A 14,565-nucleotide genomic window follows, 5' to 3' on the forward strand; every position below is an offset into this window, starting at 1 on the left:
TTTGCGCCCCATGAATTGTAACAACTCCCCTGCTCCCTGCCATCTTCCTGAAGTTGAACACAAGCACCAGAGTCCAGATGTGGGGAGAGCCAAGTCCTCATGCCACCCCTGGGACTGGATCAAGCCTTGCCTGAAGGCCCTCACCATGACAAGTTTCATTTACGACAACCATGAAAAGCTGAAAAATATCCCCTTGCCTCCAAAAGATACCCATGTACTACAACCTGGAAACTGTTCCTTTGAGGGCCAAAGCAAGGGTGTGATTTAAACGAAGGATTAGGAGACAGGAAGCCTGGGTGTGGCAAATGCATCTTGTGTTTGGAAGAGGGAAGCAGGAGGAGATTTGAGGCAGAGACACCAGTGGGATGGAATGTCGCAGCTGCAGGGCAGGGAAGCCAAAGGGCTGAGAGCTCAGGGCACTGTGCAGCCCACTGGATTTCCAAGGCCCTGGGGCCTCAGCCTCCTTGTCTCTAGAGTGAGACAGGATGCGTTTCTGCTTTTGTCTGTTTCAAAATTGTCATTTTCTTTACTTCTGCTGGTTCACTCCCCCAAATGCGTGTAAGCAGGTCAAGTCAAAGGCAGGATCTCCATCCGGGACTCCTACACAGCTAATACTGACCCAGGCACTTGAGCCATCATCTGCTGTCTTCCCAGCTGTGTGAACCGAGAGCTAGATCCTAAATGGAGCAGCTGGGACTCATACTGGTGCTTGGGGCAACTTAACCCCCGTGCCAAATGCCCACCCCTAGATTTCTGGTGCTGAGGTCACCCAGCCTGTGGTCACGGCTGCACAAGTCAGGTGAGACAAACATAGGAGCCAATAACTTCTTTAATAGATGAGTCATTCAATCTGACACTGGTAGCTTGCAGCGAGAACCAGGGGACAGAGTGCAGCCCCCTCGGGTCTCCTGCTACTCTCCCATGTTAGCAGGTGAATTAGGGGACCAGAAAGTCCTCCAGGAGACAAGATCCTCCTGGTCTTCAGTTAGGACTCAGGGTCAGGATCAGAGTCAGGGCAGCTTCGGGTTCACAGACTGAGTAAAGGCGTTATATCACGGCACCTGCTCCTCACCAGGTTTGGATGGGGTCGCAGGAGAAAAGAGCCGGATGAACACAGCGGCCACCGCACCTGCAGTGTCCCCCGAGCCAGACCGCTGTGAGAGCACCCCTCTCCCTGGGCTTGCCACGCAGCCGCAGCCACCTGCTGTGGCCCTCAAGCCAGAGGAAGGAACCGCCCTTGGCCTTGTGGTGAGGACTGTGTGGTTCCTGACCACAGGAAGGCTCCCAGATACTGTGGCCAGCCTGTGCCCTCAAGGCTGGGGATATAGCACAGAAGGCCAGAGGCAGCAGCAGCCTGGGACAGAGACCCAGCAGGTCCCTTGCGTCCCCACCTGCCGCCTGTCACACGGGGTGCTCCCCTTGCTTGCTGGTGGTGTTCGTGAACCGCTTATGCTCCCGGAGGTTCCGCAGGCGTGCATTGAGGCTGCTGATCTCTTCCACGTAGGCCTGGGGCACCCACCCCTTCTCGCCATCTGCCAGGCGGATCCCCTGTAGCCAGCCTGGAGACACACAGGCCCAGGGTAGTGTCAGTGGCTTCCAGGCCTGTGTGGCATCATCTCAGCCCTGGGGCCAGCCTGCGGTGGGGCCCAAGTTCACCATCCTTGTGTCTTCCAGTTCCAGGAAGGACTCTCTGATCCATGTGTCCCGACATCTCAATCCTACACCTTGGCAAGCAGGGAAGTCCCTCCTTTGGTCTAACTTAATGCCCGCCTGTTATGTTTGGCCTTCCCCTATAATGTTTCAGCCGTCGAGCTGCCTCTTGCCCACCTGTGCCCCCAGAGAGGCCCTCCCAAAAAGTCCCTCTCACCATCACTGGTCCGAGTCTTCACTGCTAGGATGTCTGTTTTCTCCAAAGTCAGCTCGTCCGGCTGCAACGCCTTGTACGTCCTGACGCACTGAACCTGGGGGCTGTCTGACAGTCCAGGGGAAGGTCAGGGTCATCCCAGGGTGGGGTTTGGGGTAGAGCAGGGCAGGATGAGCAAGTGGGGAGGGTGGCTGCCACTGTTTTCCTCTGCCCTACCCTCACTGCAGTGCCTCCCCACCCTCACCCTGGGCAAGGTATTGGCACCGCTGCCTGGCCTGGCCCCTCTGCTCTCCTCTTCACCCCACCATGGGCTTCAGTGCCAATCTCCGCTCCCCAGCTCAGCCAGACACTAGATTTGACTTCCAGATCTTACCTGGAACTCCCCCCAACACCTTTACACCAAACTGTAACGACCCCTTCTTCATAAATCGGCCCCCACCACCCACTGACACTATATCTCCACTCCTCTTTCCTAACTGGGATTCAAACCACACCATTCCCCCGTTTAAAACCCTCCAGGGGAGTGGCATTGTGGCAGAGTGGGGTAAAGGTGCCATCCCATGTGAATGCTACTTTGAATCCCGGCTGATCCCGTTCCCGCCCAGCTCCCTGCTAATACCCCTGGGAAGGATGGCCCAAGTGCTTGGGCCCCTACACCTCATGGGAAACCTGGAAGCAGCTCCTGTCTGGCCCAGCTCCAACCATCACATATCTCAACCATCCCACTGGGGAGTGAGCTAGCAGTTCGAAGATTTCTCTCTCTCTCTGTAACTCTGCCTTTCAAATAAACAAGTAAACAAACAAAAAAATCCAAAACATGAAATAAAATAAAAATCCCAAGAGGGGCAGGCATTTGGCACAGTGGTTAAAAAAATCCACCCCTTATATGAGAGAGAATATATGGTATTTATTCTTTTGTGATTGACTCATTTCGCTGAGCATAATAGTTTCTAGTTGGGACCGCCTGGTTTTGAGAATAAATACCATATATTCTCTCTCATATAAGAAAGCCAACATGGAAAGGTAGAGTTCATCAAGTGCCCATGGAGTTCTGACCTAAATATAGATTGCTGCAAGTCAGGTCCCACGGCAAGAGATGGTGAAAATTCTCTGTTCTAGGCATGTTGGCATTTCATGGATGAAGGAACAGCAGAGTATATTTAGCATGTTGTGAACATGAATATGGCAAATTGGCAGTTTCCGTCAGTTGCTGGCAATAGTTTAGAGTGATGACAAATATTATTTTGATTTTTTTTGTGTTATTTAGTTATGAGGAAAGTGTATGGTAAACAGTCCATTTGATGGTTTACTAATTTCCTTGTTGTTGAGAAGTCCGAGTTGATTATGTATTTAATTTGATAACAATTTGTGTGCTGTGAATTGCATTAAGAGTTATGTAGGGCAGAGATGATGCTTACTAAATGTACAAAATGGATTGATGAGATTAGCCAGTTAAATCTTTTCACCAGTAAGGCACTCAACAGCCCATGAGATATTTATTAAAAATGTCAAGTAAATCCTCTTATTTTTGTATCATAGTGTCAAATAGCAGTAAAATAAACATGTTAAGATCCTTAATCTACTGCTATGTTTCACTGTAAAATTTACCTTTGTTAAAATTTGCTTCTGTTCAAATTTGTTGAGATCGCACGTAAAAGTATCCTAATATTACTTTGGCTGGTATTTTCTAATTACTGTATAATATTTTGGGAATGTAAATTTTATTTGAATGTCAACTACAGTTAAGCATGTGCCGTTTGTTTTTCTTGCTCAGGTTTTGTAATTTGATCGAATGTTTTTATTATAGTTTAATAAATGTTTGCTTTATTAAAAAAAAAAAATCCACCCCTATGTACTGGTTTCAGTGACACATATCCTAAAAGACATCACTAGGAGTTGGTGCCACAGCACAGTAGGTTGAGCCTTCACCTGTGGTGCTGGCATCCCATATGGGCACCGGTTCTAGTCCCAGCCACTCTACTTCCAGTCCTGCTCCCTGCTAATAACCTGAGAAACCAGCCAAGGATGGCCCAAGTCCTTGGGCCCCTGCACCCATGTGGAAGACCTAGAAAAAACTCCTGGCTCCTGGCTTTGGATGGGCCCAGCTCTGGCTATTGTAGCCATTTTGGGAGTAAACCAGTGGATGAAAACTTTCTGTCTCTCTATGTAACCCTGTCTTTCCAATAAAATAAATACATAAATCTTAAAACACGCACACACACACACACACACACACCTCAAACCCCACTTGGGATGCCCACATCCACCGTCAGAGTGGCTAGACTTGCATCCCACCTTTGCTTCCAACTCCAGCTTCTGGTTAATACACACCTCAAAAGGCAGCAGCGGCAGCTGAAATACCTCAATCCTTGCCACTCACATGGAAGACCTGGACTGAGTTGTAGGCTCTCTGCTTTGGCCCAGCCCAACCCCGGCTGATGCAGGAATTTGGGGAGTGAGCCAGTGGACAGAAGATCCACCCTACCCAGAGATTCTACCCCGTTCCAGGCTCTCAGCTCCACCCCGTGACCTTTGGGCTGGTAGCATCAAAAACACAGCGGAGGGCGAGACGGGGGTTGCCTCCCAGCTCTGCTGTCTATGGACCACAATCTTGGGGACTTAACCTCGCTGAGTCTCAGTGCTCTCAGACATGAAAACTGAAGGAGTCTACTTAATAGGGTTGTCCAGAGAGTGAAAAAAAAATCAGTGCAAATTCAGTCGCCAGCTCCAGGGCCCAGGACCTGCAGGCCTTGTGGAATGAGCTCCTTTACTTCCCATTCACGGCCCAGTGCTCAACCCCAACTTGCCTGCCAGGCACTGTGGGAGCCCCCTTACTGCCCACTGGTCCCAAGGTCCCCTAGTCACCTGCATGTCTTCCAGAAGACTCCATCCAGCTGAGCAGATCCCTCCTCCCACTCCCATCCCCAGTCCCGGCTTCCACTCTGGCTCCTCCAATTCTCTGCTCCATCAGGGAGGCTGAGACTGGAGCTCACCTCCACCCCCACTTCTGCCACTCCCCTTGCAGGATGAACCTGGGCCACTCACCCACCTCTCAAAACCAGTTTTCTAAATACCTTTGAACTCTCCAGCCTGGGGGCTGCCCAGCTCCCATGGTCTTCAGAACCACTAACTGGCCAGGCCAGGCCACCTTACCCCTCTTTCCCTCCGCCCCAGCCAGTGACTTGAGTTTGGAAGAAGGCAGAGCGGTGTGGTCTGGGGTGGGTGGGGGCAGGAGTTGGGTGCTGTTACCTTGTCCCTCACTGATGACCTGCTGGTCCTCCTGGGGGCTTGAGGGGCACAGAGCTGAGATCCACCGCTGCTTCTCACTCCTAGAAGGTCAGGCCAGGTTGTCATACAGTGTAAAGTGTAGGCACCTAGAGCAGGGTGCCACAACTAGGACTGGGCAAACTGGGTGTGAAGCCCAGATCCAGGACCCAGTCATGGTCTAACCCAGGACCCAGTTGTGCCTGCCCCAGCTGGTGCCCATCCAAACCCACATTCTTCTTAGTCTGAGCATTAGGAAGGGCACAAAAGCCCCTAGGTGCCAGCTTTCCCCAACTCCCACCTCTGCCACATGCTAAAGTCACAGAAGGAGCAGGGAAGTGCTCTACAAGGAGTTAGGGAGGGATGGCCTGCCACCTGCGGGCACTGCCCTCTACTCAGCCCTGTGGACTGTCCATGTTGAGAGGAATTTACACACTGGGGAACAAGGTCAAAGATAGTGCCCCTGGACCTGGTGCCTGTCTGGCAGCATCCTTCATCCCCGGGCCTGGGCCCACTCACTCTGTCCGGGCCCTCAGCAGGAACTGGTGCTTGGCATGCTGCCCGTGCAGGAGCTGGAGGAGGAACACGTGGCCTGGGATGCCCTGCAACTTCAGGCTCAAGTCCCTCACCTGCAGTTCAGCCATCCTGGCGTGGACGAACACGGCAAACTTGCCCAGCCTAGAGAACCAGGGTAGGGGGCATTAGCTTGGCCTGGGCCTTGCCTCCCAGTGCCCACCCTTGGGAGAAAGTTAATTCTGCTTGTTGACCTCTCCAGCAGCCTCCTTGGGGAAATGTAGCCAAGCAGGGTACAGCCTCCTGGGAAGCCAGCCAGGTCTTTGCAAGAACTGGAAGGTGCACCTGCCGAGGGAGCAGGGAGGGATGGAGCCCAATCCCTGACACCCAGGTACCCACCCAAGCTCCTGTTTGCCTTCTTTTTTAAAAAAAAATTTATTATTATTGGAAAGCCGGATATACAGAGAGGAGCAGAGACAGAGAGGAAGATCTTCCATCCGATGATTCACTCCCCAAGTGAGCCGCAACGGGCCAGTGTGCGCCAATCCAATGCCGGGACCAGGAACCAGGAACCTCTTCCAGGTCTCCCACGCAGGTGCAGGGTCCCAAAGCTTTGGGCTGTCCTCCACTGCTTTCCCAGGCCACAAGCAGGGAGCTGGATGGGAAGTGGAGCTGCCGGGATTAGAACCGGCGCCCATATGGGATCCCGGGGCGTTCAAGGGGAGGACTTTAGCCGCTAGGCCATGCCGCCGGGCCCTGTTTGCCTTTTTTAAAAAAAGATTTATCTATTGTTTGAGGTACAGTTACAGAGAGAGAGGGAAAAAAATCTTCTATCTACTAGTTCACTCCCCAGATGGCCACAATGGCTGAAGCTGAGTCGATCTGAAGCTAGGAACCAGAAACTTCTTCCAGGAGCCTTGGGCCATCCTCTGCTGCTTTTCCAGGCACATTAGCAGGAAGCTGAATCCAAAGTGGGGCAGCCAGTGCCCTTATGAAATGCCAGTCACAGGTGGTAGCTACATTACAGCACTGGTCCGCTAATCCTGGAGGATGTGGGTAGCACTACAGCAGGGGCCTCTCCTGTCGGAGTGCCCGTTCCAGTCCCTGCTCCTCTGCTTCTGGTCCAGCTTCCTGCTGGTGCTCCTGAGAAGGCAGCAGGTGACGGACGGCTCAACTACTCGATTCCTGTCATCCACAGGGGAGACACGGATGGAGTTCCCTGTCTCCCGATTTTGGCGTGGACCATTCTTGATTTGGCGTGGACCATTCCTGATTGTTGAGGGCATTTGGGGGAGTGAACCAAGAGATGAAAGATATCACTCTCTGTTTCTCATTCTCTCTGCCTTTCAAGTACTTAGGTCATCCTCTACAGCCTTCCTAGAGAGCTGAATAGAAAGTGAAGCAGCCAGGACTCAAACTGGGGATGGGATACAGGCATGACAGGTAGCAACCTAGCCCACTGCACCACATTGTTGGCCCCAGTAAACAAACCTTAAAAAATAAATGGAAGCTGGTGCTGCGGTGTAGTAGCTTAAACCTTTGTCTGCAGCCTCATTATTCCATTTAGGTGCTGGTTGAAGTCCTGGCTACCCCACTTCCAATCTAATCTGGAAAAGCAGTGTGGAAAGGCTCAAGTCCTTGAACTCCCACACCCACATGGGGAAGAAACTTCAGGCTTTTGACGAGCCCAGCTCCTGCTATTGTGGCCACTGGGGAGTCCAAGTGGATGGAACATTATGCTTCCAGTGGATGGAAGATATCTCTTTCTTCTCGTTTTTTTTTTAAAGATTTATTTATTTTATTACAAAGTCAGATATACAGAGAGGAGAGACAGAGAGGAAGATCTTCTGTCCGATGTTTCACTCCCCAAGTGAGCCGCAACAGCCGGTGTGCGCCGATCCGAAGCTAGGAACCAGGAACCTCTTCCGGATCTCCCACACGGGTGCAGGGTCCCAATGCATTGGGCCGTCCTCAACTGCTTTCCCAGGCCACAAGCAGGGAGCTGGATGGGAAGTGGAGCTGCCGGGATTAGAACCGGCGCCCATATGGGATCCTGGGGCGTTCAAGGTGAGGACTTTAGCCGCTAGGCCACGCCGCCGGGCCCTTTCTTCTCGTTTTTTAAAAAATTAATTAATTGATTTGAAAGGCAAAGTGACAGCAAGAAGAAGAGAGAGAAGAGCTCTCCATCTGCTAGTTTATTCCCCAGATAGCTACAATAGCCAGGGTTGGGCCAGGTTGAAGACATAAGCCTGGAACTTGATCTGACTCTCCCATGTGGGTTTTAGGAATTCAAACACTCTGGCCACCGTCCACTGTTTTTCCAGGTGCATTAGCAGGGAGCTAGATTGGAAGTGGAGCAGCTAGGACTCAAACTGACTCTCTGATATGGCACATCAGTGGTGGCAGGTTAACCTGCTGCACCATGACACATCCCCCAAGGCAAACTTGACAATATGATCAGGAACATCTCATGCGTTCTCACTGTTCTGAGAGTTCCTGTAAGCCGACAGCCATTATACAGCCAGCAGGCATTCTGGACTAGAGGTGCAGTTCAGCAAATGGACAGCCAGAAGCCTTCTCCCAACCAGCCTGTAACATTTCACCCAGAGCGACAGGGCAGGATGGTGCCCAAATGCCTGGGCCTCCTGCTGTCTCCACTCTCTCACTGTGAGAGCTTGAGAACACTAGGAGCACCTACTTCCCAGGGAGGCAAGGGGAAGATTAAAGGGCCTAACCTCCATGGCAAGCCTGGCACAGGGCAGATGCTGACTCTCCTCCTTCTGACTCCGGGCGGAGCTGGGACTACGGGCTCTGGACTGAAACTCTGCTTCAAGCTTTCTGTGTGCGGTCCAGCCTCTGACCCTCATGTCTGCAGGATAGGCCTGCCTTGTACCTATGCTTTGATTTTAGGAGCTTAGCCTGACACAAGCTGGGACTGCCAGGCCCAGTAGCAGAATGACCTATGAGTCCAGATTTAAGCAGCCTGCCACCCCACCCCATGCTGGCCCAACTTACTCCTTCCGCCGTGACAGCAGCAGACAGTCGTTGAAGAGGTGCAGGTAGACAGCCTTGCTGGATAGCTTCAGCTTGGCAGGGGGCACTGCGGGCAGCGGTGCCAGCTCCACCAGCTCTCCATGCCGGACCAGCCAGCGAGCCTGAGAGATCAGCGGGAAGATCTGGGTGGACAGAGAAGGTAGAGGGGAGAGGAGGACAGCTCAGACCCAGGGCACCAGGCAGAGGGCAATGGGTGGGCAGTGGAAGACTGGCCTGGAACCCCCAGGGGTAGGTGGATGCAGGAGACCTGCTGTGGGACCACACCTTGGACCCGGTCCCACCCACTGTGGGCCGCACCTTGCCCTCAAAGTGGATCTTCTTGCTCAGGTGGATGAGCTCCTCGGTCCTCTTCATGGACTGCACACTCGCGTTGCACTCCTGTACCAGCTGTGGACGGAGACCAGGGGCAGGGGAAGTCACCTGCCATTCCCCCACTCCCACCCTCCCCCTACCCTCCCACGTCAACCCCCCAACCCCACTCCCAGGGCCCTGCCCTGCCCAGGAGTGAAGTTTGGACAGCTGCAGGCTTCTGTTGGGCTCCACTGGCTCACCTCCTTGAGTGCATTGAAGGCCTTGGTGGCCATATCCTCCTCTTCAGAGCCTTGTGCTGTCCGCTTCAGGATGTTCTGGTGGGGGAGGTCTGGCCAGTGAGGCAGGCAGAGCCCTTGCCCAGGCATTCCCCACCACCCACCGCTGCTCCATGCCCATTGGGTACCTCCACCAGCATCTTGAGGCGGGTAATTCTCTGAAAGGGCAGGATGAGGAAGGAGGTGAGGGGCAGCCGCTGGCACACAGGGGACTCCTCCAGGCGAGCCAGGATGCTGGGGAACTTGGGGTTCTCCAGGCTGGAGCATGAGGAAGCATCTGGAGTTACGGGAGGCAGGGGCTGAGCTCCACCCCTTTGGGTCTTCAGGTGTCTCGTGGGCACAGCCTCCTTGCCCCAGGCAACGGATCTCATCACCTCCTGATCCCAGAGCCCCTTCTAGAAATACCTCCCCTCCCAGTCACCTTTTCCCACTTAATCCTCTGCATCTATACCTGCCCCAGGCTTCATCCTTTCTCCTCCCCACCCCCCGGCAGAGCTCCCCATCCTACAGCAGGCGCTGGTAGGTGCGCTCCTGGTAGGCCTGGTTGGTGACGTAGGGCAGGTAGACGCGCCGGAAGGCGGAGCTGTGCTGCAACACGACATCGCACACACTGAAGCGCACAACATCGGCCTCCAGCCGCTGCTCCAGGTCCTGCAGGAACCTGAGGCAACGGGAAAGAGTGAGGGCTGGAAACCCCAGGCCTGGGAGCCCCGCCACACACACACACACACACACACACACACACACACACACACGGGTCTGATCCCTATCCCCCACCATTCCCCACTCCAACCCCACCCCAGGCCAGACCACTCCCTCACCTCTCACTAGTACTCTTGACCTCAGGCAGTTTGGAAAATAGCCACTGCTTGTCCTGTGCCGCCAGACACTCATTCAGCTCAGCCGATCCTAGGAAGTGGTCCACAGCCACTGACAGGCTATGGATGTACGAGGCCTCGGACGTAATGAGCTCGAACTTGGCCTGAAGAAGAGTGGATGCGGGGTTGAGTCAGCTGGGGCAGTCCACCCAGGATCCCCGGAGCACCATTTCCTTGGACACAGCTCACCCCTAAGGCTTGGACTAAGGCGCAAACCTAACTGGGGTCCTCGACTCCGCCCCAGCCACGCCCACTGAGGGCCTGCCCACCGCGGTACTCTGGTACATTAGCTCCGCTCCCACCACCACGCAGGTATGCTCCCGAGGGCTCCGCCCTGTCTTCTAGCCTCTCCTTCGTTCTTGTCTCTGGCTGTTGAAGCGCCACCTTGTCACGGCCTACCATTGAGTCTGGTGGGCCCTGTCCTCAGCTAAGTCCGGGACCGCTCCTCCTGGGGCCCCGCCCTCTCTGGGCCCCTCTTCTGAGCTCCGCCCCTTATTAGGCTCCACCCCTCCGGGCTCCTAAACCGCCCCTTCTGAGGTCCCGCCCCCTCTAGACACTGGTACCGCCCCTTTTGGTGCCCCGCCTCTTATTAGGCTCCACCCCTCTGGAGTCCAACCCTTCTGGGCCCAGAACCGCCCCTACTGGTGCCCCGCCCCCATTGGGCACCCTTATTAGGCCCCACCCCTCTGGGTTCCGGGCCCGACCTTTGTGGCGCCCCGCCCCCTCTGAACCCAGGACCGCCCTTTATGGGCCCCCGTATTTTCTGAGGCTCCACCCACTCTGGGCCCCGGGCCTGCCCCTTCTGAGGCTTTGTCCCCTCGAGGCCTCAGGACCGTCCCTTCTTGGCCCCGCCCCACCCCTGCGAAGCCCCGCCCACCGGGCTCACCTCCTGCAGTTTGCAGTCACGCAGGCTCAGCGTGGCGAGGACGCCGCTGCCGCGCACGTCGGGGATGTCCTGCCACAGCGAGAAGGTGGAGCCGCGGGTCGAGCGCTGCGCCCGGAACGAGCTGCTCGGAGAGAGGTTGGCCCGTGGCGGCCCGGGCCCCTCCTCCGCGCCCTCGGCCTCGTCCCCCGGGCCCTCCTCCTCGCGCTGCTGCCGCCGCAGCTCGCGCGCGCTGGCCACGTCGCTGTATTCCTGGTAGAGGACGGCTGGGCAGAGGGGTGGGAAGCAGCGTGGGGGGCGGGCCGAGGGGCGTCCTCGGCTGCTCCCCGATACCCCCAGGAGCCCGGCTCCCTGGCCTCAGCACCAGGTCGCATTTCGACATGCATTCATTCATTCACTCATTCATTCCGGAAAGCTGAATAGAGCACCAAATGCGTCCTGGCCCACTCCCGCCCTTCCCGCAAGCTCCCCCCAGCCCCTCCGTTAGGGACCCTTCTCACATACAGTTCAGGAGGAAGCGGGACTGGCGCCGCTCGTGGGCACTCCCGCACCCCGGATGAACATCTTCCTGCGCGGCCAGCCTAGGAAAGACAGTGTCAGGATCCTTGACCCGTACGCTGCTGCCTCGGCCCGACCCCGCCGGTGGCAGGTGCTACCTGGGCTCGCTCCAGCCGCCAGGGTTCTCACTGGTATCTGCCTTGGTATCCATACCAGACTCCCTTCCTGGTGCTTTTGCTAGAGAGGACAAAGCTTGAGAGTGACCCTGGGCGTTGGGAGGGGCACCACACCCCAGCTGACCAGCGGCCAGCCTCGGGGGGTCCCCCTCCAACCCCCGCAGGGCCGTCCAGTTCTGGGGTGCTACCTTCCGGGGCTGCTGCAGTGCCGGCAGCTAGGCCCGGCTGTGCCCGACCGGCCAAGTTCCGGCCCAGGCGCAGAGAGGAATGCAGCCGCGTCATGAGCTCCGAAGCGGAGAAGCGCCGCCGATGTTCGGGACCCTCAAGTCCTGCACGCGTTGCCCCGGCCAGCTCCAACGGCCTGGACTCTTGAGTGCTCCGGGCCAGGGTTTGCTCCTGCAGTGGCTGGCTGGCCTCCAGGAAGACAGCGTGTGCCTCGGGGCTGCCAGGGACCTCTTCCCCCTGGTACACCCTCATCTTGCGCCCTGCAGCCAGGAGAGGCAGTGGTCTCAGTGTCCCGTGGGGCACAGGCCTGAGGGAGAGATGGGTGGCTCCCCAGGGCAATGAGTCCACGCTAGGGGCAGAGACTGCTCAGGGCCTAGCTGCAGTGGGTGAAGGGCCAGGGTGCCCAGGACAGCTATACTGTTGCTGTGACACTATGTGTCAACTCTTAAGCTTCTCTGAACGCTACCACTTGCCCAGATTTGGGGGGATGGCGGGATTTCATGGATTTGGAAAGATGTGCCCAGACCCCCCCTCCCTGCACGCCCAGCCTTTCGCGACTCACAGGCCGACTTCTTCTCTGAGCCATGGCTGGCTCTACGCTGTGGCTGTGCGTGTTGGGGACGCCAGGGTCCCTCCAGAGCTGGCGGCTGGGCACTGGGCCAGTGTGGCCAGCTGCCAGCCCTGCTGGGCCGAATCCCCCTGCCAGAGGAGAGCTCAGCTTCTGGGCTTCTTGGGGACACTGGTGGCCATCCAAGTCCCGGGAGGAGGGCAGGGGTCCCCAGGGACCAGCAGCTATCGGGAGCCTGTGGCTCCTCAGGGGCGACAGGGAAGAGCTCCAGACACACAGGGCTGGGCGGCTGCAGGGAGGGCAGCTCGGCAAACGACAGGCTCTCCTGCTGGCACACGGCCACCGCGCGGCGGACAGGGCCAGATGGTCCGACCAGGTGGGACTGGAGGGAAGCTGGTGGCCCACAGTCCATGCCTCCTTTGCTCTGCCACCCACCTGTACCTGCGGGGAAGAAGGTGTGAGACCCCTGCGTGCGGGATGCCCGGGGACATACGTGGACCTGCACCTGTGCATGCACAGCCTCACGTGCCATCAGACAGTGATAAGTAATCCTCAACTGGCACAGACTGGATGACAGACAAGTGCTGCCCACGTGCTATGTCACTTCACCCTCACAGCAGTCCCGGCTGAAGGTGTGTTTAGCCCTGTTTTGTCAAAGGGGAGAGAGGGGAGGTCCCAAAAGCCATGCTTCTCACAGCCCCACACATTCTCAAGGTCAAGTTGGTACTGTTCACAGCCTTGCCGTCCTCCAACACACACGTCCATATGTCGTCAGAGCATGCGCACATCCACACACATTTCCTCCCAGATACAATATACACACATGTGGATACCCCTTCATAGACACACACAGACAATTTGAATTCATGACACGCAACTACACACACACTCACACTCACTGACCCCTCAGACAAGTGGACACGTACCCCAGCTCTCTCACACTGCTGTTCATTTACATAAGCGCATCCCACAGACACACACGCACCAGGGCACAGGCCCCTGGGTCCTCCCCACAATCCTGGCCTTCTTGCTGAGTGGTGCCCACACCCATGCCAGGCTGGCTGGGAGGGTCACACACAGACAGGCCAGGCCACCGCCCATGTCAGATGGGGCCCTCTGAGAGAGGGGAAGAGAGATGCCCAGTGCCCCCTGCCCCAAGTTTGGGGTAGGTAGGGCATTCCTCCCCACCCCAGCTCTCAACCCTGGATCAGTCAGGTTGAAAGTGTTCTTTCTGGGCAGGAAACCATCTCTGGGGAGCCTGCCAGCGCCCCAAGACAGCTCTTAAGACCCCAGGTTGCTGAGCCCCCTCGGCTGGCCACCCTCCTGCCCCTCACCTCTCATCAGCCAAGGCCACTGCTGCCGGTGGCGGCGGCTCCGGCAGCCTTCTCCCTGCCCAGCTGGCTGGGGGAGATCCCACCCAGACAAAGAGTTTGATTCATCAAACCCTGCGGTGAGGCAAGCGGCTGGGAGGGAGGGAACAGGCAGCAGGCTGGGCGGGGGCCTAACGGAGCCTAGCCTGCAAGTGGGCAGGCCGGGGCAGCCAGGACCCCCCCCCACACACACACCCGTGTCTCCAAGAGGCCCCCCGGGGCCATAGGGGCAGTGCCCAGCCTGGCAGGCTCAGGAGACCCTGAGAGAGAGAGACAGAGAGAGAGAGAACTGAAGAACATCGATTCAGAAACCAACACCCTGAAACGCTCCAAAACATATAAAACCACACGTACTGAGCCCTTCAGGGACCCGCAGAGATGGAGAGCAAAGCCTTCAGCCAGACCAGATGCTCGGAAACAGATGTGACGCCCAGAAAACCTCAGGGACAGATGAACAAACACGGTGTTCCCCCTGCCAGTCTGGCAGCTGGAAACAAAAGTAGTTATGAGGCCAACTGACAAGAGCCGCACCAGGGGAGCCTCGGCATGGAGTGTGGGATTCAGTTCGACCTGAGTATTCCAGGAGGGCTTCCTGGAGGAGGTCCCGGCTACCTGTGCCATCTAAGCAAGGCTCCATTCAGTTGCCTGGACTGACAAGTACAACAGTCACAGCAATTTCATCTCG

At 56.4% G+C, this 14,565-nt stretch overlaps 1 protein-coding gene across 1 annotated transcript; it reads right to left on the minus strand.

The window, feature by feature from the left end:
- Positions 1 to 1,321: 1,321 nt before the first annotated feature.
- Positions 1,322 to 12,936, minus strand: ARHGEF19 (Rho guanine nucleotide exchange factor 19). Its single transcript, XM_012928996.2, has 15 exons — positions 12,505 to 12,936; positions 11,906 to 12,202; positions 11,700 to 11,778; positions 11,548 to 11,624; positions 11,047 to 11,309; positions 10,104 to 10,264; positions 9,791 to 9,943; positions 9,411 to 9,540; positions 9,247 to 9,321; positions 8,993 to 9,082; positions 8,657 to 8,817; positions 5,648 to 5,806; positions 5,114 to 5,193; positions 1,868 to 1,972; positions 1,322 to 1,559 (listed from the first exon to the last, which is right to left on the minus strand). The coding sequence occupies exons 1-15, from the start codon at positions 12,920 to 12,922 to the stop codon at positions 1,402 to 1,404; spliced, it is 2,406 nt and encodes an 801-aa protein (XP_012784450.2). The 5' UTR covers positions 12,923 to 12,936; the 3' UTR covers positions 1,322 to 1,401.
- Between the last annotated feature and the right edge of the window lie 1,629 nt (positions 12,937 to 14,565).

This window comes from Ochotona princeps, chromosome 2 (genome assembly GCF_030435755.1).
Source record: "Ochotona princeps isolate mOchPri1 chromosome 2, mOchPri1.hap1, whole genome shotgun sequence".
Classification (NCBI taxonomy): Eukaryota; Metazoa; Chordata; class Mammalia; order Lagomorpha; family Ochotonidae; genus Ochotona; species Ochotona princeps.

Bases quoted from the DNA above. Each gene is read 5' to 3' on its own strand.
- ARHGEF19 (XM_012928996.2), bottom strand. From the start codon at position 12,922: ATGGACTGTGGGCCACCAGCTTCCCTCCAGTCCCACCTGGTCGGACCA. The intron at 8,818-8,992 runs GTGCGGCCCACA...CTGTCCACCCAG, and splicing joins AGATCCACTTTGAGGGCAAG to ATCTTCCCGCTGATCTCTCA. The intron at 5,194-5,647 runs GTGAGTGGGCCC...CTGACCTTCTAG, and splicing joins CTGCTGAGGGCCCGGACAGA to GAGTGAGAAGCAGCGGTGGA.